Source organism: Benincasa hispida, chromosome 11, assembly GCF_009727055.1.
Source record: "Benincasa hispida cultivar B227 chromosome 11, ASM972705v1, whole genome shotgun sequence".
Taxonomy (NCBI): Eukaryota; Viridiplantae; Streptophyta; class Magnoliopsida; order Cucurbitales; family Cucurbitaceae; genus Benincasa; species Benincasa hispida.
Window position 1 is genome coordinate 3,978,740 of NC_052359.1, and position 27,028 is coordinate 4,005,767.

A 27,028-nucleotide genomic window follows, 5' to 3' on the forward strand; every position below is an offset into this window, starting at 1 on the left:
AAATTTACGTTTACAAAATTTTAATTGAAGCTCCTAAGACAAAAGTTATGGATCGACATTAAATGTTATTAATTTATGATAGGAAAAATTAGTTAAATTGGATTATATCTTGTAATTGAAATTACAAGCAAAAATAGGGAAAACAAATAACTTTTACCTTTCGAAAGCTAGAATGATATTAAAAAAAAAAAAAAAAAAAAACAAAACTATTGTTAAAAATGTTGTTGGAAGAATCCGCGCTTTTAATTAATTATATATGGGGGCGGCTCCTCTGTTGTGGGTAAACGGGAAACCCGACTCTACGAACCCGAGGAAAGGCTGCACAGCAGTAGTAAGGGCGTTAAGACCGGAGCACATAGGATTAAACGTAAAGCTGCGCTTTCTTGGCGGAGTTTTAGGCGGCAAGAGACTTTAGGACTTGTTGGAGGTGTTGAGCATAACGAATCGAAACCAGAGACGGATCAAGGTAGCTTACCTGCCAAGCTCGAAGACCCCTGGTTCTGGAAGGCACATGAGTTCGAACGCTATGTTGAATGTGCGACCGACACTACACTACGTAGGTACCTGTGCAGGTGAGGCGTCGGTCGGTCCTAGAAACGGCGGCAGCGGCGCGAGGAGTTAACGACCGGACGTGCTACAACCTAGGGATCACCAGGCAGCTCTTTCGCTCTATAGGGATCGGGGGGGCATAGCACAATTCTTCTTGGAGGAGGGTTGGTTTGCCCGGGTGACTGATCCTGCCATAATGTACTCCTACCTATAGCACCGGCAACCGAAGTCGAGCATACATACGACGATCTTCATGCGTGAATAGCCGGGAAATGTGCTAAACTTGCTTTCCTTTCTCATTACCTTGGACTATCGGTTGAGACTCTCCGACATCCGTCAAACTCTTGGTCTATTCCTTAGTTCCATTTCCTTCTAACTCTGTCCCTTTGAGTAGTGCTTGACGATAGAAGCAAACGAAAAAATCTAGGATAAATATCAATTTATACTCCTAAATTTTGAGTATTGTATCAATTTAAACCATAAATTAAGAATTGTATCAACCTATATCTTAAATTTTGACAGTTGTATCAATTTAAATCTTGAACTTTAGAGTTTGTATCAATTTGAATCTCATACTAATAATTATAATAATTTAAACATTGAACTCTCATAAATTTATCAATTTAAACCCTGAATTTTAAAAAATATATCAATTTCAACTCTGAACATTTATAAGTCTATCGAAATAAAACATAATGGAGGGTGATACAAATATGAAAGTTCAAGGTTTAAATTGATACACTTATAAAAGTTTGGGGTTTAAGTTGATACAATTATTATTTTGGAGTTTAAATTGATACAATTCCTAAAATTTAAGATTTAACTTGATTCAATTATTAGTTTAAAGTTTAAATTTATACCATATCTAAAGTTCAGAGGTAAAAAAAAAATGTCTACGAAATCGAGAAGAATTTACAGAAAAATTATATTTCAGTTGGAATTTTGTTGAAAGAAATTCGTTTTGGGCCTTTTTGGTATGTGCAATACGTAATTTTGTGCGAACTCTTTTTTCTTTTTTCCAATGAATTGACTTTTAGATGAATATTGTCTTTTGTCTTTTGTTTTTTTTTTTTTTGTTCTTTTAAGACTATATATTGTCTTTTGTTAAAATTAATCAATGGGTGATCTTAATTAAAGTTTCAAGGGATGATGAAAATTGCAGTTATTTATATAAGTTTGGGTTTTGAATCATATGAAATAAAAAAAAAAAAATTATGATTCTTTCAAAAGAAAAATTATGATACTTTTGCCAAAATTCACAAAGGTAAAAATTAAATTCCATTCCTAAAAAACAAATAATGATATTAATAATAATAGAGTATACTGTTTTTTCTTTTTATTTTCAATCTCTATGTATCTCAATAATATTTTGGGTACAATTTAACTTATACTTCAACTTTTGAAGTTAGAGATTCAAATGTTCATATCTTATATTTTTATATATAATAAAATATAGGTTAAATTACATATATTGTTCATCCATGTGAGTAATTATATTCATGCATTTCAAAAACTTTATTTGTCAAAGCTAATCTAGCGCAACTGACATATGAATGTGATGATATGTTAACAATCAAGAAGTCTATTAGTATACTATATATACTTTTTTTTATAAATGAATTCAGGCCTCTTCCGAATGAGAAAGACTCTAAAGATATGAATATATTATCAAGAAGACATAAAATAATTAGAATCTTAAAAACTTAAAAACTATAACGTTAGGTATGCTTCCTTTGGGTCAAGTTTTTTTTTTTTTTAAGTTCATAGATCTATGAGATACAAAATTGAATATTCAAACTTCAAATAAATATTAAACACTTTTTAAAGTTGAGGAATTAAATGGATATAAACATAAAGATATAATATTTTGTAATTTAACCCAATTTTTAAATTTGAAATAGATGCAATGTTCAATACTATGGAGGTGTTTGAGGTGAGGTGAGGAGATGAGATAAGATGAGATGAGTTAAGGCATGAACTCAACTCATTGTTTGGGAGGATAATTTTGTATGTCATCGACATTTTATACCATGACCACCCCGACAACTATCTCCGGCAACCACAACCCACGGCCAACTTTGGCAGCATCCAACCACCACCATTGACGGCCAACTACGTGACCTTCGACGGCGGCCACTCTACCAACTTCGACGACCATTATTTATTATGATTACCAAAAAATGGATTTTGTTGACACATGAGTTTTTTGTTTTGTTGATGCTTGTGGCATAAAACCGTCAATAAAACCTTAATTTAAAACTTAAAAATAACTATTAATTTAAGGAGATATATAAAACATCAATAAATTGTTTATATTTAAGTCGACGCACGAAATTGCAAAAAAAAAAATCCTTTGTTGACACAAAAGTACGCAAGTTCCATCAAACCATTGAATTCTCGTTTTTTTTTTTTTTTTTTATCAATTCATAGTACTTCATAGTCATTCTTTATAGTAATTTAACATTAATAAAATCTCTTTTGTCATGTAAGAAATCAAACAAACTTGTATGTAAAAATACTTTTGAGAAAAAAATTGTAAGACAGATGTGTGTTTTTATTTTAGTTTTTATCAAAAGTGTTGAAATAAAAATGACTTAACTAAAAACATTATATGTACAAATTTATAAAATGATTGCTTAAGTTAAAAAAAAATTGAAATGCATGATTCAAAAGTAAACCTTAAACCCCATTTCCCAAAACTCTCAACAATACACGTGTGCTTAAAAACAATAAAATAAAGTGCAATATATAGTTTATTTAAAAATATACGTACAATTATTGAATAAAAACATTTCCAAACAACAATAAACAATAATCATCATAAAAACATGTTTTTTATGTAAAAAAAAAAGTATACTAAATAATCATAACATATGAATTCAGCATCTCAAACACCCAAAACACAAACATATGAACTCAATTGTGCACACCAAACAACCCCACATTTATATGATAGAAATTTTTTAACTGCATCTCGACTCGAAGGTACACCCATCTTTATTTAACTCATTTGATGATTCAATTATAATTTCACATGACACTCTTTTAAAGAAAAAAATTAAAAAAAAATTGTACCGTGTGATAGATAAATGTAGTTCGTGATACACTAGCAAACTAGCAAACATAAGCATAATTCAAATAATATGAACTTGTACTATCAAACTACGAAATCTGAGGTTCGATTCCCACCTTATATGTCGTCAGTTTATGATACATAGTGTAGATATATATATATATATAAAAAGAAAGGTGATTCTAAAAAAATAAATAAATAAAAGGAAGGCATAATCCTGAAATGCGTAATTTAAGCTAATAAAATAACAAACGTTATTGATCATATCTAATAAGCACTTCGTTTCATCATAAAACCACTTAAAACTCCACTAATTAATAATTAAACTAATTAATTCAACAAAAAAATAATTGAACTATTAATTAATTGACACAAAAAATAAAATTAAAATCTATATAAAAAAACGCAAAGAATCACCCATGAGGGGGCAAGAGGCAAGAGGAAAAAGGAAAATACGGAAACATCAAGGTGGAGCAACAAAAAAGCCTCCACGTGTACCGCAAGACGCAATTAATTGAATTACAAAAAAAGAAAATAAAATCACATAAGACGAAAAATATTACAAAAATATATAAATTTTTTTTAGAGATTGATCCCAAAAAAAAAAAAAAATAACACCGAAGCTCAAGGTGGGTGGGTGGTGCGAATTTCAGGGTTCTCTCTCTCTTTCTCTCTCTCTCTCTCTCTCTCTCTCTCTGCCATTTCGTTGCAAATCCATCTGTAGATCTGTAAGTTATTATGTCTTTTGTGCTAGAATTCGTAGTTTTTCGTTTCGCACAATGCGTTGAATTCTAGTAGATGTTTAGGTTTCTGTTTGTTTGATTTTTGGCGTTCCTTGTAATTTGATTTGTCGTATCTTGATTGGGGAGGTTTCAGAGGGCCCAGATCTTGCTCGGTTTAGGGTTGGATGTGTGGGATTGGAGCTTGCGTACTTGGGGGAAGTGTTATTGATGTGCATTTGATCGATTAGGGGCTGGATCTCTTGGTTTATGCTGCGGGTGTAGCTGTAATCCAATTGGTTTAGGTGAGAATTCGGAAGTGTTTTTAAGGGTTCTTTAGTGGGCAACGGTGTGAATTTGGTTGGGGGTGTTATTAGGCGTTGGGTTGGATTTAGGGTTTAAAAGATGGCTGCAAATCCTCCTCCATTTCAGGTGGAGGATCAGACAGATGAAGATTTCTTCGATAAATTGGTTGAAGATGATTTTGTGGGACCCGATGATTCAGGATCCAAGTTCCTTGATGGAAGTGATTCTGATGATGCCAAGGCGTTTGCCAATCTGAGTATTAATGATGCGGAGAATACATTCAAGGATTCTGGTGGTGGTGGTGATGGTGGTGACCATGGGCATGATGAAGCCGTAGGGGAGAAGGGTTCCGTGGAGGCTGATCCAGGGACATTGGGAGCACATGCAGAAGAGAAGGCTTCTTTGGTTTCTTTGAATTCTGTCGAGGAAATTAGCGTATTGGAATCGGGCAATGATGGTATTGGATCAGAATCGACCTCAGATTCGTTGGTGAGCAAGAGCGATGAATCTGGTGGTCCGGCCATAAAGGAGGTAGGATGGAGTTCGTTTCATGCTGATTCATCGCAAAATTGGGGGCAGGGGTTTGGATCATATTCGGATTTTTTCAATGATTTGGGTGGTAATGACGCAGGGAGTCTCGGTGTGTCCTTGGAGAATAATTTGAATGGTGAAGCAACCATTAAAACTAGTGCTGACGAGAACTATGCAAATAACTCTGTTAATTATGTGCAGTATCAAAACAATCATCAAGTTTATGAAGGATCCACAGATCAAGTTTCGGCTGGGCAGGATTTAAGTAGCAGTCAGCAGTGGGAAAATCTCTATCCAGGGTGGAAGTACGATTCAGCTTCTGGACAATGGTACCAGGTAGAGGACTCTGCTGCAGCGGCAAATGTCCAAGGTGCCTTTGATACTAATTTGAACGGTGAATGGAATGATGTTTCTGGTACGAACACGGAGGTTGCATATTTACAAACTTCTCAGTCTGTCGTAGGCACTGTAACTGAGACTAGCACGACAGATGGTGTTTCTAACTTTAATCAGGTATCACAAGGAAATACTGGGTACCCTGAACATATGTACTTTGATCCACAATACCCTGGTTGGTATTATGATACAATTACTCAAGTATGGTGCTCCTTGGAATCCTATAATTCATCAATTAAATCAACTAATGAAGCTCAGCATAATCAAAACGGGTATGTATCAGCTAATAGCTATAATTATGGTAACAGTAGTATGTATGCTGATTATGTGCAACCTAACGAATACGGATCGAGTGGTGTGCATAATCAAGGCCTAGATGATAAATTGACAGGGTCTTACCATAATGAAAGTCAACAAAATTTGACTAGTTGGCAAACAGAAAGTGTTTCATCTCAGGCTGGGCCAACTTTTGGTGGAAATCAGCTACTGGATAGGTCTTCAAGTCCTGATTTTTCTGTAAGAAAAGAGCAGCAGAAGTCTGTTAGTTCTTATGGAGCAGTTCCATCATATTTCCAACCAAGTCAGGTTCACAATGAGGTCAATGGACCTACCAGCTTAAATAGCTTTCCCTCAACTATGGATTATGGTCATCAGTTTCATCAGGAGAATCCAAAGGAACATGAACATATGCCTATGTCGAGTGACTATTATAGCAATCAGAATGTGACTAATATTCAAAAATCTTTTCACGGAGGTCATCAGTCTTCTTATGCTTCAAATGCTGGAAGATCTTCTGCTGGACGTCCTCCACATGCACTGGTAACATTTGGATTTGGAGGTAAACTTGTAGTGGTGAAAGATAGCAGCTCCTTTGGCAACTCAACGTTTGGAAGTCAGGTTTGGACACCTTTTTTCTCAGTCTGTTCCCTTTTTGTTGCTTATTGACTATTAGGGGGAAAGTACTATGTTGCAAGTGTGTTTAATATTTTACTTTTCGAGATTTATTCATTTGGATGCACCAAGTCTACTCTGATCCATCATCTTTGTTACTTGTGAAGGCTCCTGTTGGAGGCACAATTTCTGTCCTGAACTTAATGGAAGTTGTCATGGGTAACACTAATTCCAATGCTATTGGCAATGATGTTGGTGCATGTGATTACTTTAGTGCTCTCTGCCAACATTCCTTTCCTGGTCCACTGGTTGGTGGAAATGTGGGGAATAAAGAGTTACAGAAATGGATAGATGAAAGGATTGCAAATTGTGAATCATCAGGAATGGATTACAGAAAAGGTGAAGCGTTGAGGCTGCTTCTTAATTTGCTCAAGATAGGATATCAGCATTATGGGAAACTTCGATCACCATTTGGCACAGACACCGTGTTAAGGGTAATTACTCCCCCCTTAGAATATAAGGTGTGTTGATTGTTATAACTACTTTCATCTTTGTTTATTTACATTTAAATTTACATTACTGTAATTTACATCTTATACATGCAAATGAGGAGTTAAGATAATCTCCCTGAGAGGAAGGGCAGGAAGTTAATAACAACTTACCTAAGTTTGTCCCAAAGATTGCTTGTAGAAGATATATTCTTTAGGATGGTTCATGACATGCGGGTTTGTGTCACTGATTATTATGGCATTGGATATTTTTTGTGGTGTGTTGTGCCAATTTACTTGTACAACATTATTTAACAATTTCTAATCTGGAGTTTTAACATTTGAAAGTTTTTCTATTTCTTATTTTTAGACTTCTCATATAGCTTTAGATATCTATTGCTCTTGTTTCCCAAGAGTTTTTTTTCCTACCAATATATTGCGTGCAAATGATTGATTTAACAGAGCAGTGTGTGGACAAGTATAAATTTATTTATTGTTTGTATTAAAAGTCAAATTTCTTGTCCAGTTTTCTATCTCGTAGTTTTGTTCTTGATCATTCAATTGATTTCAACTTATTGTTGCACCTTTCTGAGCTCTCCTTACACCCACGGGCCATGTTCCAGCTTCTGTTCTAGAAATGAACACTTGAGGTCAACTACAATTTGTCCTAATTTGTACTTATATTTTTATCAGGAAAGTGATAATCCAGAATCAGCAGTTGCCGGTCTTTTTGCTTCTGCCAAGAAGAATGGCGTACATTTCAATAATTATCATGCTCTTAGCCACTGCTTGCAAGTATTGCCTTCTGAAGGACATATGCGGGTATTAATTCATAATTCTACCATTCTCAAGCAAATACGTTATAGTGAGATCCTAATTAGTGTAGTTCATTAGCTTCTGGGCGATGTAACATTTCCTTGGTGCATGTTCTAGGCAACTGCTTCTGAGGTTCAGAGTCACCTAGTATCTGGTAGAAAGAAAGAGGCTTTACAATGTGCACAAGAAGGTCAGTTATGGGGACCTGCCCTTGTTCTTGCTTCACAGCTCGGTGACCAGGTTTGTTTTGTTTGGTTTGGTTTGGTTTCTCCATCTGTGGCTTTTTCTTTGCAACTCATCCTTCTTAGACCATGTCTTGGATTCTCAAATTCATCAAATTTGGTGAAAACTCCTTATTTTTGAATTCTTATTTATGTATAGCTTGCATCTTGAATTTTGCAGTTTTACATTGATACTGTGAAGCAAATGGCTCTTAAGCAGTTGGTACCTGGATCACCTCTGCGGACCCTTTGCCTGCTTATAGCTGGGCAACCTGCAGAAGTCTTTTCTACACAATCAATGTCTAACATCAATCCTCTGGGTGGTAGCATGGCTCAAAATTCTTCACAGGTGATGTAGGGTCAGAATGATTTGGGTCATAAACTATGGTGCTACAACGAATAGTATTTCCATTTCCTTAATGAAGTAGAAACCATCTTAATAATAGGAGAGCGATGAAGATCAGCTTTTCTTATTTCTTAGGATTCGTTATGTAATTTTTTTTCCCAGGTTTTTTTTCTCTCCCTTACGAAGCTCATGTGTTGTTCTCTGGGTCATATTCACAGTTTCCTGCAAATAGTATGCTGGATGATTGGGAAGAAAATTTAGCAGTGATCACTGCCAACAGGACAAAAGATGATGAACTTGTAATTATTCATCTTGGAGACTCCTTATGGAAGGAAAGGAGTGAGGTTAGATTATTTCTGGAAAATGTCTGATTGATATTTTATTGAATGTTTCATAACCTGAATTGGCTGGGCAATATTTTCAGATAACTGCTGCCCACATTTGCTATTTAGTTGCCGAGGCAAACTTTGAGTCATATTCAGACAGTGCTAGACTCTGTCTTATTGGAGCTGATCACTGGAAATTCCCTCGAACCTATGCTGGCCCAGAGGCTATCCAGGTATTCATTAGATATATTCTATGACGAACAATGAGTTATATGCTTAAGGTTTCTAACTTTCGGATACGTGTATGACACTTGTTGGGCATGCATTGAACACTTGTTAATCACAATAAAAACACGGATGTAGAAGTAAGATAAACAATTATAGGAACACATGAGCTAAAAGAGTTCAGACTTTTATTTATTTAAGAATTAAGAAGAATGGAAATAGAATAGAATATAAAATAAAAATTATTGGTTTTAGATGTTTTTATATAAAGAAAATATATATTTAAAATGTGTACTCTACTGTCCCCTTTTCATATAGGTGGCCTATATTTTTAGAAAATAGCTTCTCATTTAGGTGGCCTATATGTTTAGAAAATAACATCTCTTTGTGGTGTGCTTAATCTTTGGATAAATTAGTTTCCAAGTTTTACAATGTTGAGATTCCTTCTGCTCTAGCATATCCTCTATGCTACTCATTGAAAATTTTCCCCTCTTGTGTATATTACCAATGTTGTTTTACCATTATCTCCATCAGCTTTCTGTTGTCCTTTTGTTGTACGCACTTCTTTCCTATAATTCTTTTGATGAATCACTTCATAAATTCATACGGAATTTACTTGTTTATCTGGACAGAGAACTGAATTATATGAATACTCCAAAGTTCTTGGAAACTCTCAGTTTATCCTTCTACCCTTTCAGCCATATAAGCTCATATATGCTTACATGTTAGCAGAAGTGGGGAAGGTTTCAGACTCGTTGAAGTAAGTGCCTTCACTGGTTCTACATTTCTTTTTTCCTTTGGTAAAGAATTACATATCAAAAAAGAGAAGATTATGAAAACCAGAGGATGCGGGTCCTCCTGGATATATATACTATGGAAAGTGATCTAAAAGTTAGAAAATGAAAAACACCTAAGGTCCCCTGAAAGTGCTAAGCACCCAAAATAAGAGTGTTCATATTGTTTATCTAAGGGAATTTTTGTATTTTCAAAAGTGTCCCAAATGGCAACAGAAGAATACTATCTATAGAACCAAAATCAATAAAAATTATGTTCCTGCATCGTCCGTGGCTAAATAGATTACCGAGATTTCTTATTACCGAGATTTCTTATCTTCATAACTATTGATTTTGGGGTTTTAATATGATGATTTTATAAATTCTGCAAAAAGATCACGATATTCTGGAATTTGGATCAGGTATTGCCAAGCAGTTTTGAAGTCACTTAAAACTGGTCGTGCTCCTGAAGTTGAAACGTGGAAGCAGTTGCTATTTTCTCTCGAAGAGAGGATTAGAGCCTACCAACAGGTATTCATTGCATTTCTTTGTATATTTGTTTCAGAAATAAAATGTTGAGGGCAGTTTGATAAACGTTTGTACAATTTGTACACAACTTTCAGGGTGGATATACCACAAATTTGGCCCCTGGAAAATTAGTCGGAAAATTACTCAACTTTTTTGACAGTACTGCACATCGTGTAGTTGGGGGCTTACCACCTCCTGCACCATTAACCACACATGGAAATATCCATGGTAATGAACATTATCATGAGCCAGTGGTCCCAAGAGTATCAACTAGTCAGTCAACAATGGCAATGTCATCGTTAATTCCATCTGCTTCAATGGAGCCCATAAGTGAGTGGACTGCTGATAGCAGTAAGATGACAGTTTCAAACAGGAGTGTTTCAGAGCCAGATTTTGGAAGAACTCCAAGACAGGTGTGATGTTTGTAATTTCCATTTTTCCTCTGTCACGGTTGAAAAAATTACGGACCAGATCAATTGATCAATTTTATTATTTGCAACAGAATCAGATCAGTTCTTCAAAGGAATCAATGTCAGCTGATGGTCAAGGAAAAACATCAGATTCAAGAACATCTCGTTTTACACGTTTTGGTTTTGGTTCACAATTGTTGCAGAAGACTGTTGGACTAGTCTTGAGGCCTCGCCCGGGTCGGCAGGTTCTTAACCATTCAGATACTTTTCATGAGATCTTTGTTTCTCTTTCAATCTTGTTGCCTATATCTTTTCTATCAGCCAATTAAAGTTGGTTTTCATTTTGGGTTGTGTTGCTAAAGGCGAAATTGGGTGAGAAGAACAAATTTTATTATGATGAAAAGCTGAAGAGATGGGTTGAGGAAGGTGCTGAAACTCCGGCGGAAGAGCCAGCCTTACCTCCACCTCCTACAACTGCAACGTTCCAGAATGGTGGAACTGATTACAACTTGAGATCTGCACTAAAGAAAGAAGCACCATCCCATGATGGAAGTGTGGAGTTTGCAAGTCCCAATCCTACTCCTGCAGAAAATAGTTCCGGAATCCCACCTATCCCACCAAGCTCAAACCAATTCTCGGCTCGTGGACGGATGGGTGTTCGTTCAAGGTACTACAAATGTTTAATTCTTAACTTCAGTCAGTGGAGCATGTGTGGCTTCGTGAAACTCAATATTTGGATGGTTTCTTGAAGCTTAATTAAATGGTTAAGAGTAAGAGTGATATTGTGGGTTGGTTTGTAATTTCTAGCAAAGTGTAAATGCCTTGTATGGCCCATGGGGTTACTATAGCATGGACGTTCGGTCATTGTTCGTATTAATGGAGGGAGAGTAGTGGGGAAATAACAGAATACTTGGATATTGAGTTTCAGATTCATGAAACTAACCAATGAATGTATAGTTGATGGAATACTTTGGATTAACTCGGAAGCTTTGTATTCACCTTGAGTGCATACTTTGGGCACTAGAAATGCAGATCTTCACAGACAAATCAGTTACACATTTGGCTGGTTGGAATGATAATGGGATATGGATAATGTGATGTCAATATTTGGATTGTAGTAATAATGAATTCTAGAGGTCTAATAAGGTCAAGTAGCGTATGTTTTGTGGGAACAAGATTGGTAAAATTTTGTCCTGTGGTTCGTTTTTAGGGGTCTCTGACTTCCAGGTACTGGCTTTCCTTCATGAACACCAAGTCAGTGGCCTGGATTATTTATTTATTTTTGCTAATAGAGTTCTAAAAACTTAATGAGGCTTCGAACTGATGTGGTTGTATCTAGGATTTATTTGCTATTTGTCACATTTTGACATACTGACTTCCATTATAAGTATTGAAATCAAGGAAAAAGGACTGTGATAGATAGGAAAAGGATTTGATCTCTTTTGGGTAGTTATCCCTTTCTTAGTTCATAAATCAAAGTATTCTGCTTGAAATCTAAAAGTTTCCCCCTTGTTTAGTCATTGAATGAAGAACATGATCTAAACTCAGGCCATCTTGTGTGATTTGTCAGGTATGTTGACACCTTCAACCAAGGCAATGGGAGCTCAGCAAACTTGTTTCAGTCACCTTCTGTTCCATCAATTAAGCCAAGGGTTGCTGCCAATGCGAAATTCTTTGTTCCAAGTCCCGCATTGTCACCTGAACCGACAGAGGAAACTATACCGGAATCCACTGAGGAAGACACCACCACAACCAGTGAACATCCTTCAACATCCACCACAAACGATCCATTTTCTACTCCCTCGACAACTACGCTTATGCAAAGGTTCCCTAGCATGGGAAACATCTCAGTAAAGAGTGCAAATAAAAGTAGTCATGGGCCGTTCGCAGAAGCCAACTCCCGACGAACTGCATCGTGGAGTGGTGCAAATTTCAGTGATGCCTTTAGCCCCCTTCATAAACCAACAGGACTTAAACCTCTAGGCGAAGCATTGGGTCGCACACCGATTAATGGCGGTGGCATGGGAGATGACCTCCATGAAGTGGAACTTTAAGTAGTTAAAATGTAAATACCAAGTTTTGTTCCTTAGTTGATCCACACAGATACTCGAATGCAATCGTCACGGCTGCATCTCTTCTCCTGCATAAAAAGGTCAGTCGTGTGCACCAGAATATAGAGTTGATTAAAGCAAGTCCTCAGCAAGGATGTGCCCTTTTTGTTTTGTTTTTTATCTCTTGAAATTTCTTTGTTCCCAACCCTGAAGTTTGCGAACACAAATATAGTCGACAATCTCTGTATGTTTATTGCTTAGATGTCAGTTCATTTTATTCTCCTAGGAGTTTCCAACGTATGATACTTCTGGAGCTGGTATTTTACATTAAAAGCAAAGACAGAAGAAGGCCTTTGTTGGCACACCATTGTATAGTTCATTTGTTTATTTTTTTTTCTGCCCCGTTTTTCAGAAACTAGAAAATGGCCCTTAAGGTGCTTCAAATATTGAACATCATCAAGATGGAAAGATGTACTGAATTGTGAAGAATAAGATGATTTGCATCTTTTGTTTTTATATAATATTTTAGTCCATTAATTTTAGTATGGTTTACTGATTAACCCTGTGAATTCTTTGTCATTGCAATTAGCTGTTAGATTCTAGTCGCATCCTCTTTTACAAACAAAGTGGATGCGATAAGCTTGCGCTTTAAGGCTCGCTTCGACGTAAGGTTTTAACTTTTAATCTGGAGACTTATTCCTCTTTTAAATCACAAGTAACTTAAATCTTTATGAAAAAGGCACTGAGGTTGTCGCTACGCCTCGTGTCGATATTAAAAGAAACGTATTGATATATATAAAAGTTTGAGCTGTGGTTATATGAACTATTACTATTTTTGTTATTGTGGCGTTTAAAGTGTGAAAAGACAAAAAGTTATGGTATGGTATACTTGGCAGTTCGATAAATGATAATTTACGATTTGTTAAATGTTTTTTTTAAAATTAAATTTGAGGTCTACAAAACATTGAATGTGAGGCTTGGAGTATTCTTGAAACATTTACCTTATAATGCGAATGAAGGTTTGTTTCACTTTGGAAAGTGTGCGAGTACTTTGAGTTTTCTTTTTTCCTCTCTTTTTTTTTTTAAAAAAATATTTCTTTTATTTCAGTAATACAGAAAAAGAAGAATTAAAGAGAACTTAAAATTACGAAGCATAAAATCTTTAGAGAATCATCAAATCTGTTTCAACTCAGAAATGATAAATCCTTACTTTAGTTGTAAAAACATCGTTCAGGAGAGTAGCTGCTTTGGCAAGTTTAATATTATCAATGAATTTTAGAATCTTTTGCATCCAAATTAAAAGATCGTTAATAAAATTACGAACAATGGCTTTAAAGTCCATTGCGCTCACGGTGAAGGAAGCATCAAAATTGAGTTTATACAAGCTACTCTCACGGGCTTCTAGCAATCATGTTAATGTCATCATTACGAAGAGAATATTTGGAGTTGTGACAAACTCGATCTTATCTGAGGAGCATATGTATCCATCTCTTCAACGAACTCTCAAGCCTACTAGATAGGGTTAAAATGCATTTCTTTGCAATATTAAACACCATAAAGTCATGTTGGTTCTAGATGATAGTAGCAACCAATGCAAAAATAAGCATATTGATTCACCGAGACCTAATAAAAAAGAGAAGCAAGTCAACTTAATTTGTGTTCATATAAGAAAGCACATAAAACCAACTTCTCCAAATTTGTTTCGATTTTTTACAATCTTGGAGCTTTATTTCTAGAGCATTTTTTTAGAGGGCAATAGCCTAAATCACATTTTTAGAAGAGCTCCAATACAAGCATGCCATGAAAAGATTTTTATTTTTTAATGGACATTTATATTCCACAATAGATGCCACATTTCTTTAATATGATGATTCGTTAACATAGAAGCCCCAAAAATAAGATCTTGTACTAACTTGTATCCACTTTTAACAAAATATAGTCATTTTCAATCATAGTACCAAACAAAAACCGTCCATAGAGAGTGTTAACTAAAAGAATGCCTAGGATTAATTATGCATCTAACTGCCAAGAAAAATCCACAATCTTTTAGACATTCCAATTGTTAATAATCCAACTGCTGACAAAAGCGTTTAACAAAGGTCGTGGAGAGGGGAGAATTTTGAACATTTACTCTCGAAGACAAGCATTGATATGCATAAATATCAGTAGATGCCCCATTAATCGCTTTCCACCTTCCTCTTTGGAGAGCCAATTCCATGCCTCATAATAGCCCCCCGGCAAACAACAGACGGACAAACCTTAGCTATTCAATGTCGAAGGATTAGACATTGGGGAGGTTGCTCATTATTCGTATGTTTGTGGAAGTTGAAATCTGTTTTGGCTTTTTTAAAAGATAAGTAAAAAATAATGATTATAATGTAAGTTACTTTTGAAATAAACGGAAACAAATGATTGTGACCATTTTGATCTTTTCATTTTCTTTTTTATCTCACTTTTTTCTATTATGATTTCAACACCCTATTTTACTCGGAAATTTATCCATAACCAAGAACTCGTGTTATCATTTTACAAAACGGATCCAAATATAATAAAGAGGCTGAAATAAAAGTTCAACCACAGTTTAGCAAAGATAAATCATTCATTTCAACCCATTAGTTCTAAGTGAAGAGTGCTTTATCACAATGTACAGAAATGAATACAACATAATTTTCTAGCCTTCAGCCCTTATGGTAGCAATGTTTGCTCAGTTTGAAGTGACAACATAACAGAAATACAACGGTGATGAGAAGGAAGAACAAGTTCCTTAAAAAGAGGGGGAAAGGATGTTAAATAAAAGAATGAGTAAATTAAGATGATGAACAATTTTGGCATTAAAATTCAGCAGAGCCAGGTGAACGAGGAAACGGGATGGCATCTCTTATATTATCTATTCCAGTAACAAACTGCACGAGTCTTTCAAAGCCCAAACCAAAGCCTGCGTGGGGAACTGAAACACAAGAGCTTTGATTAGAGTGTAGAAATTTATCTTCTTCCTTTTCAAGGCACTGGAGTTTGCTACTTGAAATCAATACAAGTTTTTTTTTGTTTTTTCCTTAATTGAGTTCAACAATATGTAGGGTAGGCGATTCGAACCTTTGATTTTTTAGTCGATGGTACATGTTTTATGCCAATTGAGCTATGCTCACGTTGGCACAAAAAACAAGTAGTTAACATCATCAAAAGGACACATAATCGCGAGTATATTATTGCCTACAGCATTACTAGCTATAGTTCGCCAAGATCTGAAAATTTTGATATAACATCAAAATTCCTTGATCTAAAGCCAAAAGAAATATTTGTGCAATGTATTTCTCCTTCCAATGTAGAGTACGGAGTTCTGCACGTAAAATCAATATAGATTCATCGCAGGTCGTGCTCAAAATTTGGGCTTTAGATCTCTTTTTTTACTCTTTCCCCAGAAAATAGACGGTCTTGTCTTGTGTACGGCAATCCTCAAATAGATGGCTTTAACAAGATTTTCATGTGATGAACCCTCAAAATTACTATGGTAGCTTAAAAGATTCAACTGCTTTAAGAAACAGAATCAACATTTTTTTACCTTATATCAGCAAATCAATAATAATCAAGTTTACCGTTTTCAACTTAAAGCCTGATTCCTAATTCGTTGTAGCACAGGATCATAGTAAGTATGCTCGTCAAACCTTAGGGTGGATCATGTTTGTGGTCTTTAAACACATATCTAGAAGTTCTTGAAAATCCATGTTCTATTACTTATTTTTGCTTTAATAACTAGATCAAATTTTCTCCTTGGGTAACGGGGCTTCCATTAGATTCTGGAAAATTTTATTGATAGGTAATGGCTGCCTTCACAATTTCTTTCCCCCTCTTTAAATCTTTTCCCTGGAAATGAGGCTTTGGTTAATTCAGTGTTATGTTATACTGATTATTCTTTTCCTTTCCTCTTCATTTGATTTAATTTCAAGAGGCCTCTTTGAGATGTGGAATCTCATGATCAATCTAATTTCCTTTAAGTACTAAATTACTAATTGTTTGTCTCATTCCAAATGTCAATGGCTCATGTAGGCAAATTCTCGGGGCCCCAAAGGCATTTTTTTTTTCCTTCCAAGTCAATTTGACAATCTAATTTCTCATCCTATCCCACTTGTCCCGACCCTTCTCTCAATCCGTACTCCTAGAGGTTGCAAGGATATGTTGGAGGACATACTTTTTAGGAAAGAGGTCAGGCTCTTTAGCAAATGGCTTCCGTTGCAATCTTATAGAATATCTAGCTGGAGAGAAATTGGAGCGTTCTTAAGAGGAGGTTTCAAATGTGATGCGTTTCATTTCAATGGCTCTCCAGGCATTATTGCCTAGAAGGTTTCGTAACAATTTTTTATTTTTAATTCATAACAATCGAAGCAATTTTTGTAATCTGCTTTTGTTATGTTTCGTTCACTCGTTTGTTAGGGTAGTTCTTCTTTGAATGGCCCCATCTTCTAACTTTTATTTGTCTTTGAAAGAACCCAAATATATTAAAAGATAAAACGATAATGAAAATACAAGATGACCAAATTTTCGAGGTACTTGGACTCTCCAATCTTGAGATACTCTCAAGCCCTACTTCATATTCCAAAATCTAGCTTGTCTTCCCCCTTCCCTACACCACTGTATTTATAACCACTTCCCTAACAAACTACTTATCTAATTACTAATATATCCCTAATATCCCTCTAATACTATTCCTATCAGTCTTCTAATTGAAAATGGAAAAAATATCATTATGCTATGTAATTGAAAGTTTTCCTTCTTTCATATTTTTTCTTCTCTTTAATCACAAAACAAACTTAATATGATAACTCTAAGGGCTTCAGCTCTAACCTGAACCATAACGACGCAAGTCAAGGTACCACCAGTAGCTGTCTTTATTGAGTTTCAAGTCATCCAGACGAGCTTCCAGATAATCAAGCCGTTCTTCTCTTTGACTTCCACCTATAAGTTCCCCAATCTGAAGAGAGGGAGGAGGGGAAAAAAGAAAAGAACAATAACTTTATATGATACCTTCCTTTAACAATAACCAAGTTTAAAGTGTCCCTCATATTGCATTAAATTATTAATATTTAATTGCATATTCATAGACATGCTCTTGGAAAGCTACTGAATTAGTTATAGTTAGACCACACGGTTACATATAAAAAAATTGTTGAGAAAATCCGGGAAAAGTATTAACTTCTCCTTGGATATTATTAATGTTTAGTGGATAATAACGTGCCACCAAATTCTGTTTCAATTTGATGAAAAGAAGGAAGAGTGGAGCAAATCACTATTTTTTTTCCTATTATGAGTACCTATTTGTTAGTTTACCACCTAACAAGGGAATACTCAAGATCTCAAACCAGGGACTTATTCTCTAAGCACCTCAAAAGACCTTGGAAGTACACAGAAAAACTCAAAGATTCCGTTTACAAACACAAATCCTGTAAAGTTGGAAATGGCATTGACACTCAACATTGGTCTGATACTTGACTGGAAAATAGGGCCCTAAAAGACAGATTCCCCTCTCCATTTGCCATAACTACAAAGAAGCTACCGTGGCCGGTATGTGGAATTCTGCTAGGAACCAAGGTAGAATGGGCAACCTTTGTCCCACATCGGTTAAAATGAGATGATCAATGAGATACTTAAGTGGCTTGGCTCTCTCACCATAATAGTTGGCTTTTGGGGTGCGATTCTCCAAGATACTTAAGTACCTAATAATGGTATCCGAGCCGGTTGTTGACATTTTAGAAAAAAGCACCGAGAGTTCAGACTGGGTGTTTTCGAGTGAAGTACCGTCAGTCTAGCCACTGGGATGTCGGCTTTTTGGGGATGGGGTATTGTTAGGAACCAAGGTAGTACGGGCTACCTTTGTCCCACATCAGTTAGAATGCATGACCAATGTGGTACTTAAATGACTTGGCTCTCTCACCTCAATAGCTAGCTTTTATGGTGTAGTTCTCCAAGGTGCTTAAGTACCTAACAAATTCATCAACAACATCTTGGATGTTTTGTTCAAGGAGAAATTTGATGGATAGGGTAATTGAGGAGTGAACCAACCTATTAAATGCACCAGCCATGATTACTCTTAACAAAACCAATGGTCTGTTTAGAATGACTTTCTAAGTGCTTACAAATTTTTTTTTTTTTTTTTTTTTTTTGCACTCCACTTTTTAAAACACGTAAAAGAGTCATTCCAAACATGTTCCAAGGATCATTTTGGAACTGGGAAAAAGATGGGGTCTTGACACCAAAATCTCTTTCCAAGTCATTATCATCAGTTGGTGAAATTGGCAGTAAAGACAAACCTCTGCATTTGGATAGGAAAATATCCCAAGAAGGTGAAGTTTTATCTGGAGATCAGCCACTCTAGCCTAGATAGACACAATTCAACGTTGATCTCCTCGGATTTCCATCTTATGTGCAAAATTCTGGGGAATCACACAACCACCTTTTCATTTGGTGTAATCAGTCCAGATTTATTTGGGAGCATTTGCTTGCTGCCTTTGAATGGCAGCTCGTCTTACCTTTTGACATTCGGAACCTCCTCTCTCTTTTATTCAATGGGCATCCGTTCAAGAAAGAAAGGAAGATCCTCTAGCTTAATTTTATTGGGGCTTTTTTGTGGTTCATTTGGTTGGATCATAACTCTCATATTTTTTCTGATATGGAGTAAAACTCCCAAGCTCGTCTCACTTCAATTAGATAATTGAGCCCTCCTTTTTATAATTATAGTTTATCCACCCTTATAACCAACTGGTATAGCCAATTGGTTCTAAGCTATCATGGAATATTTGTGGGCTTGGTTTTTTTTTTTGTAATATCTTTGTATTCTTCCATTTTTCTCAATGAAAGCAATTGTTTCTTATATATATATACACACATATATATGAACATTACCCTTGGAACCAGCATATCCATGGCCGCAACAGTCTTCCCATCATCATTTTGCCGCATGTAGAATGCTTTTATATCCTATAATTTCACGTCAATTGAAAAAATCAGTGTACTTTCTTTGATCAATGTTTGCAAGATTAGAAACAAAAGGAAAAGCATACCCTTGGATAGTCTCTGATAATTACAGGGCATCCACCAAATGCCTCCTCAGTTATATAACGCTCATGTTCGCTTTGTAAATCACTTCCCCACTTGACCTAAAAATAATTTAAAAAGTTTGAGATCCACACAGCAATGGCCATATTAAAATGCACAGCAATTACAATATGCAACAACAGATTATAAATTGCATCAGTGCAAGGCAACAAACAGATTAACAGAGAATAAAATGCATTACCAACATGCAATGCAACAAACAGATTAACAGAGAATAAAATCAAGATGGAACCAAAACTTCCATAACTTAGCGTAATAAATCTAATGGACACTATAGATATTATAGATATTTGCATTCAATCTGCTTTTTTTTGTGTAAAGATATACTAACTAAACATAGTCATAGCTTATCTTTCCTCATCGCTAATTGGAAACATCTTTTGTATACCCTCTAAATGAGGCCTTTGATCCTCTGTCTCCATTGTATATTTCATTCAATCAATGAAATAGTTTCTCATCCAAAATAAATAAATAAATAAATCTGATGGGCACTACCGGATATTCAAACTTCTTATTTGCTCGAAGAAGAAGCTCAATTGCATCAGTGTAAGACAACTGCACAAAATCGTTCTCAACCAAGTTCTGCAGAACACACCGCACAAGTTATTCCAGTGGTAAGTTAAAATAGATGATAGATGTGATGTAAATAAATTTTCAACCGACACTATATACTAAAATTTAAAGGAAAACTGTATAACAGACTAGGAGTAATAGTAAGATTTCCTACAGTCAGTCGATCAATAATTCCTTTCTCGATCCATGTATTGAAGAAATCCATGTCTTCCTTGCAATTTTCAAGAATATGTCTCACCTAGAAATAAAAGCTTTTGTTACTATTTAGTCAAGTAATAAAATATAGAAACTTCTATCCCTGACATTTTTCAATCAAGTGTGGTGTAAGACACAATAGTCATGAAAGGTAACATACTACATACTGGAGATATGCAGTTGCACAAGACATGTCGTCATCCAAATCAGCAAATGCAAGTTCCGGTTCGATCATCTAGAGAACAAAGTAGAAGGTTCCTTTTTTTAAAGATGCTTCTTATCACATACGAAAACTTGCAGAACAGAACTTGGCAGGATATTAAACAAATCTGAATACTACTTACCCAAAATTCAGCTAAATGCCTGGATGTATTGGAATTTTCTGCTCTAAATGTCGGCCCAAAAGTATAAACCTGAGGAAGATTTTAGAACAGATTATTAGCAGTTTGTAAAAATGCCACCATCATGCCTAAACAAGCACCACTGTAGAAGAAAAACTGTACATCAGAGAGAGCAGTAGCATAAGTTTCAGCGTTGAGTTGCCCAGAGACAGTCAAGAATGCTGGTTTCCCAAAAAAATCCTTGACACAGAAGTGGAAAAAAATTAATTAAATACTTGCAAAGAAACAGTATGGTGAAGTGCCAAAGAGCTTGTTCAAGACTCGTCAATTTTCTTCCATAAGATTCAAAAAGATGGTTGACACATGATATAACTAGTTCAAGAGCTTGATTCCTGAGTTAACAAAGCTAACTCACCTGTGACCAATCAATAAATCCCTCCTTTGTCTTCGGAATGGAGCCCACATCAGAACTGGCAGCTTCTTCAGAACTTGGAATCTGCCAACATCAGAAATTTCTTTTTTTTCTTTTTATTCTTTTTAAAATATTCTATTGTTCTACTAAGATATCATAGGGAATTCCAGGATTTCTAGGTTAAAACACCCACCAAAGTAGTCACGCAGAACTGTTCACCAGCTCCTTCACAATCTGATGCTGTAATAATAGGACTTGAGACCCAAACAAATCCATTTTCTTGGAAGAACTTGTGCGTAGCATATGCCAAAGCATTCCTCACCCTTGCAACCTACACAACGTCATCATATTCAAATTGACAAATTACGCAACTGTTCGTATGAAATTACTAAAGAAAAGCAAGTGAAGAAATGTATCTAACTAATTATTTTGATCAGTTACCAATTATCGGGAAACAAGAATGTGACAATTAACTAGTATAGAGGAAATCCATAAATAATTACCAACAGAGGTAGATAAAGCAAAATTAAAAGATCTTCTAACAAAAAACTTAGATTAAGTCAAGATGTTGTTGAGGAATCCTCAACCACGGAGGGGGAACATAACTTAACTTCTTTTATTGATGATGTAAGTTGTAACCACCCTTTCAAAGTTAATAAAAAAAGGCGCTTCAATTTAAGCTAATTAGACAAAAAGTACATTGAAATTTAGCAAAACCAAAGGCCTCATCCATTCTCCTTCCTTTATTTAGGTCATATCCAAACACAAACTCTGTATGCTTGCTTTAACAGAATTCATCCAGTGTTTTACTTTTCCCTAAATCTATATCCACAGAGTACATCAGTTTTCTTTTGCCAACCTATGAAAGATCCAAGAGCAGTACAAGAGCCTTGAAAAAAATGATCTCCAACAATTCAAACCATGAAAAGATGTTAAATGTTATTTCCGAGAACGATGTTGAAAGTTGGGTCGGTCCGATCCAAGCCCAAAAAATGTCTTAGGGCCATTGGACTTGGGCCTAGGCCAAGCTTGACCAGAGCTTTTTAGGGCCAGGCTAAGCTAGGTTGGGCCAATGATGAGGGTGAGATGTTCACACTTTCAAAATTAATAAAAGAGCACTTTAATTTGAGCTAATTAGACAAAAACTGCATTGATATTTTGCAAATTCAAAGAACTCATCCATTCTCTTTCCTTTTATTAAATAGGTCATTTTCAGATAGAAACTTCATACAATTACTTTCCCAGAAGTCATCCAATGTTTTACTTATCACTCTAGAGTGAATACTTCAATTTTCTTTTGCCAACCTATGAAAGATCCAAGAACAATACAAGTGCCATTAAAAAAATGATCTCCAACAATTCAAATCAGGAAAAGATGTTGAATGTCATTTCCAACATCTTCCCCACCCCCCTTTCCCCAACAAAAAGGGAAAAAAAAAAAAAAAAAAAAAAAAAAAAAAAAAAAAGAAAGAAAGNAAAAAAAAAAAAGAAAGAAAGAAAGAAAGAAAGAAAGGTTGAGACATTTGACATTTGATCCACTACAGTAGCAAGTACAAAAGTCCAAGATTTTCATTCATCCCTAAATTTTTCACGATGGCATGCATAGTTCATTTTAGTGAATTAGACAATTAAAACCTTTATTTTTCATGAATATTAGGATTAGCACCCTAGGCTTGAACACTAGAATCTAAACTGAAGGAAAAACCAGAACTATACCGCCCCAAAAGTGTTTGTTCTTGGACGAAGATGAGCTTTTGTTCTCAAAAATTCTTTGCTAACTCTTTTCTTTTGGACGGGATACGAAGGATCACTCTTGCCAACCTGAAATATAGCAAATATTAACACAAGTAGAGAAGAAATGTTTTCTGAATTTGCTCATCCATGATGCAATCTATAAAGTATATGATATAAAAATATAATTTATCAGCCATGAGTAGAGCGTGTACCTAGGTAGATTCAGTATCTCAACTTTTACCTCATTTAAAGAAACTGTGTTTGCCAATTTTATTTATTGACAAAGGCAGGAAGCAAGCTATTCCTGCAAGCATCCAAGACTTGTTTAAAGACCCCTCCATTTCCTACTTTCTCTTTTCTCAAAATCAAATATGTTTGGTAACATTTTTTTTTTTCTATTCTTAAAAAATGCTTTTGACATCTTAGCCTATTTTAAGGGAAACAGAATCTTATTTCATTAATGCAAGGAAATTTACAAAAGGCTAACAGGGTTACAAAAATCAATCCCATTAGCACAAGCATCCCTAAGAGCATAACTACAATAAGATTTTTCTAATCTGCATCGAGGAGCTCCTGTCTACAAAATAACATAAGAGGTAGCCAAGTAGGTGTAATTTTTCTCCTTGCCATTGACTCCAGTCAAGTTTTCCAAAGAAAGCTCCTAATAGCTAATTTTTAGCAATTGGAAAAAGATAGATTTCAAAGACCTTTCCTTTGCATTTCAAAAATCCTAAATTTATTAAATAAGATTCTAATACCAATCTATCACTAATCCCTTTCTGTATATACTCTTAAAAAAATTCTCTATGCAGGCTTTCTCTTACTAATCTCTCTTTACCCACATATATTTTCTCATATTAACTTCTCTCAACTCAAATTCTTTTACCAGTCTCGTACACATTCTCCACTTCTGTGTGCACAATTCCTCACTACTGTTTTTCTTTCTTCAAACACAATATCCTTTTAAAATCTTGCCTGTTCATTAGAAAAGTGAAAACAAAGCATTGTTATCGAATTTCACACAAACCAAAAAGAACATTGTTCAATAATTTTCTTATGCAAGAGTTTAAGCCAAAAATAGAAAGGTCTACCCCCAATGGACCCTTGGCAATTGTTTAACTCTTTCTAGCTTCCTCTTGTACACATATGCATATGATCACCGCCTTTACAAAGAAGATAATCCAACGCACTAATACCTCGTCCTTGAAACTAAACAAAAACAAGCAACAAATACTTGCATATATGCATCATTTTCTTTTGTTCAAAGTATGAACTATATGATGAGCAAATACTGCAGTTGATGATCAGGAAAAAAAATTAAATTAGTCAAACCTAATTAAGCAAAAAGAACAAGTACTAACCACAACAAGTTTTTGGAGTTTCAGTTCCACTTTCTGTTTTGATCCTTGGCTGGCGACTACAACCCCTTGCACCCACACTGATGCACCAGTTGTGATCAAGCCAGATTCAACCTGCCAACAAACTCCAAATCTGAAATAAGAACACAGAGACAAGTAGATATCATATTAAAAGAAATCGTAATGCATCTTTTGGCATCCATGATCCTTTTTTTTTTTTCCTGCTTATCATCTGCAACAGTTAATGGAACCTCTTTTTGTAATCGTTACTAATTGTCTCAACTACCAAATTCCGAGGAGGGAAAAGGAAAAGCAGTTCATACAAATTCCTGTAGATCTCCTCATTTTCAATTTTTTTAAAAGAAAGTTGTCTCAAGGAATATAAACCGATCCTCTATAAATTTAAATAACTACATTCTCTATTGCCAGCCATTTGTTAACAGCTTTCATGATCATCCTCCAAGTATATCAATGAAAAAGAAGAGGATGATCACGCTATCAATGAAGCAAGTAGGTGATAGAACCAAAAAAACGCATATATCTAACCCCATACGGCTATCCGGTCTTCTTGTGTATTATTTTATCTCATTTTAATTTGAACTTTGAAGTTCAATATCTTCCAGACCGTTTTGCATCAAAATATTGATATGCTTGCCCATCAACATCGTTCATTCGAAAACAGGAATAAGAAGAGTTCAACAATGAGCTGACTTGGGTACCTGATCATAACCTTCTATCGTGGAATCTATTACACATTGCATATTTGAAATGCATGATCCATCATTAACCTAAGCACAAAACAAAGCGAGGCATTTAAGATAATAACAGTACTTCTTTCAACAAGCCATAGTCAATCCTATCTAATATTCCAACTTCATATTTTCATACTTTTTCTTCTGCCCCATTTGAAATTGATATCAACGATGACTCTGTTTCGTATTCTCAACCTATTTAGTTCATCATTGCTAAAACTAATAAAAATTGCATGAAAGAAAAACAGAGCTTTATACAAAACTACGACTATATCAACAGCAGGCACTTGCTCCATGGCACGATTGAACTTTCCTTCAACGAAGCTGAGTGATTTTTGTTTAAAACTACGAATACCAGACTAGCCCAGAATTATTGAACCATTTTTCACGTGGTTAATGCAATCTTACCCTTCAATTTCCTTCAGAATTTACCTCCAGAATGCATATGATTTGAAAGATTAAGGAGACGAGAATGTACCGAACTTCTTATCCTGCATTTCTCAGCCTCTAAAATAGTCCCACATCACGAATTGATTCCTCTTACCTCCATGAATGTAACGCTGCTCTGAACTCGAAGAGTCCGAACCCAGCCCTTAACGACGAACGTCTGCCCGAGTCTATCCAGCCCTTCATCGAGGCCGCCCTTTATTTCAGAGATCCTCAGCTTCTTCCTGAATTCCCCAACCTTCTCCCCCCGCGTGACCTTCCAATCTTTTGAAACTTCAGGTTTCGTCTTCTCCGCAGCTTCCCCGGAAGAGACAGCAGTGCAGAAAGTTCGCCGGAAGTAACCAGAAGAGTGGCGGCGGGAAACTGGCGGGAAAAGAATGTGCTGTGGTAGTTTTCTTGGCAATCCGGTGATGAAACGGAGAGTTGAACAGGGATTGAAGCGGAGAGAAGTGGCCGGCGACATAGCGGCGGCCATTGAAGAAAGCTTGTTGTTAGTATGCGTGTGTGTGTGATTCCTACTGGTTGTGTAAAATTGTAAATATCCACTCAGTCGTGGAGCGGACCCGAATGACCTTAATCGATGGCTAGTGCTGCTGCCGCCACCGGGTGTGGTTGCTAAGGATTTAGAAAACGGGGTTTTTTATCCGTACGGATATTTCAAATGGTTGAAAATATACGATTTATTATACATAGCACATATAATGAGAGAGTGAAAAAATAGTCATAAATGCTCATTTCACACGTTTTTTACCGGAAAAAATGGAGTTTTCCAAAATTTTCGTAGTTCGTGACAATGGAAAATTTTGTACTTTTTTACTACGATAATAGTTTTCTTATGTCAATAATTAATGACTATTATTAACAGCCATTAAATAGTGACACTTCTTCAAAGTCATTAAATTGTAAAAAAAAAAAATCACTTTTGGTGGAAAATTAAATTGCAAATGAATACTCTGGTTGGGATTTTGAATTTTGAATTTCTGATTTAATTTTTGAGAAGGAAATGGGAAAAAATGTGTGTGCGTGCGTATGGATATATATGTATATTAGAGATCAAGTCTCCTCCTCTCCCTCACGCGCAAAACCACATATATATATATATATACATACACATATATATGTGTGTGTATAAGGATTCAGTCGTGCACCAGAGAACCCTAGCACTGCCAATCTCCACCGGTTGTTGATCAGGGACATCATCATCGTCGGTCGATGCAGATCTTGCCACTTTAGTCTGCCATCAAGCATTACTGTCTATTATCTCTCTCTTTTGTCCCTCACCTCCATCTGCATTAACTCATGTTGTCAACTTCGGCCACCTGCCGCCCTGCCATCACTCACACCATCGATCACCCAGCCTCGTACGTCATTAGTCGTCGCTCATCCGCGCACCCAGGTGTCAATCGGATCCGACTGGTTGTGCGTCCGTTGTCAGTTACATGCTATACTTCAACCTTCTC

The 27,028-nt window shown here is 35.7% G+C and overlaps 2 protein-coding genes across 5 annotated transcripts; one reads left to right on the forward strand and one right to left on the reverse strand.

Moving 5' to 3' along the window:
• Positions 1-4,215: 4,215 nt before the first annotated feature.
• On the forward strand, positions 4,216-13,170 carry LOC120092000 (protein transport protein SEC16B homolog). 3 transcript variants are annotated; one of them, XM_039050187.1, is made up of 14 exons: positions 4,216-4,350; positions 4,499-6,471; positions 6,633-6,986; positions 7,647-7,775; positions 7,887-8,009; positions 8,172-8,339; positions 8,555-8,680; positions 8,761-8,895; positions 9,520-9,647; positions 10,083-10,191; positions 10,284-10,601; positions 10,691-10,843; positions 10,961-11,265; positions 12,169-13,170. In XM_039050187.1, the coding sequence occupies exons 2-14, from the start codon at positions 4,747-4,749 to the stop codon at positions 12,650-12,652; spliced, it is 4,257 nt and encodes a 1,418-aa protein (XP_038906115.1). In that variant the 5' UTR covers positions 4,216-4,350; positions 4,499-4,746; the 3' UTR covers positions 12,653-13,170. The 3 variants fall into 3 exon arrangements, with proteins under 3 accessions (XP_038906115.1, XP_038906114.1, XP_038906116.1); XM_039050186.1 differs by having other exon boundaries at positions 4,216-6,471; XM_039050188.1 differs by having other exon boundaries at positions 4,216-6,471; positions 6,633-6,959.
• Positions 13,171-15,229: 2,059 nt separating this feature from the next.
• LOC120090490 (asparagine--tRNA ligase, chloroplastic/mitochondrial) lies at positions 15,230-26,181 on the reverse strand. Of its 2 annotated transcripts, XM_039048195.1 has the most exons (15): positions 25,666-26,179; positions 25,089-25,157; positions 24,373-24,483; positions 22,994-23,098; positions 21,471-21,608; positions 21,281-21,361; positions 21,028-21,105; positions 20,869-20,937; positions 20,685-20,759; positions 20,484-20,567; positions 20,252-20,338; positions 19,702-19,797; positions 19,544-19,618; positions 17,489-17,615; positions 15,230-15,596 (listed from the first exon to the last, which is right to left on the reverse strand). In XM_039048195.1, exons 1-15 carry the CDS (start codon positions 26,041-26,043, stop codon positions 15,481-15,483), a joined length of 1,689 nt encoding a protein of 562 aa, XP_038904123.1. In that variant the 5' UTR covers positions 26,044-26,179; the 3' UTR covers positions 15,230-15,480. The 2 variants fall into 2 exon arrangements, with proteins under 2 accessions (XP_038904123.1, XP_038904124.1); XM_039048196.1 differs by lacking the exon at positions 25,089-25,157 and having other exon boundaries at positions 25,666-26,181.
• Positions 26,182-27,028: the final 847 nt, after the last annotated feature.

Excerpts from the sequence above, each read along its gene's own strand:
- LOC120092000 (XM_039050186.1), top strand. The coding sequence starts at position 4,747 with ATGGCTGCAAATCCTCCTCCATTTCAGGTGGAGGATCAGACAGATGAA. Across the intron at positions 6,472-6,632 it reads ACTCAACGTTTGGAAGTCAG|GCTCCTGTTGGAGGCACAAT; the intron begins GTTTGGACACCT and ends TTACTTGTGAAG. Across the intron at positions 6,987-7,646 it reads CTCCCCCCTTAGAATATAAG|GAAAGTGATAATCCAGAATC; the intron begins GTGTGTTGATTG and ends TATTTTTATCAG.
- LOC120090490 (XM_039048195.1), bottom strand. The coding sequence starts at position 26,043 with ATGGCCGCCGCTATGTCGCCGGCCACTTCTCTCCGCTTCAATCCCTGT. Across the intron at positions 20,339-20,483 it reads GAATTATTGATCGACTGACT|AACTTGGTTGAGAACGATTT; the intron begins GTAGGAAATCTT and ends TGTGTTCTGCAG. Across the intron at positions 19,798-20,251 it reads ATAAGAAGTTTGAATATCCG|GTCAAGTGGGGAAGTGATTT; the intron begins GTAGTGCCCATC and ends AATTATTTTTAG.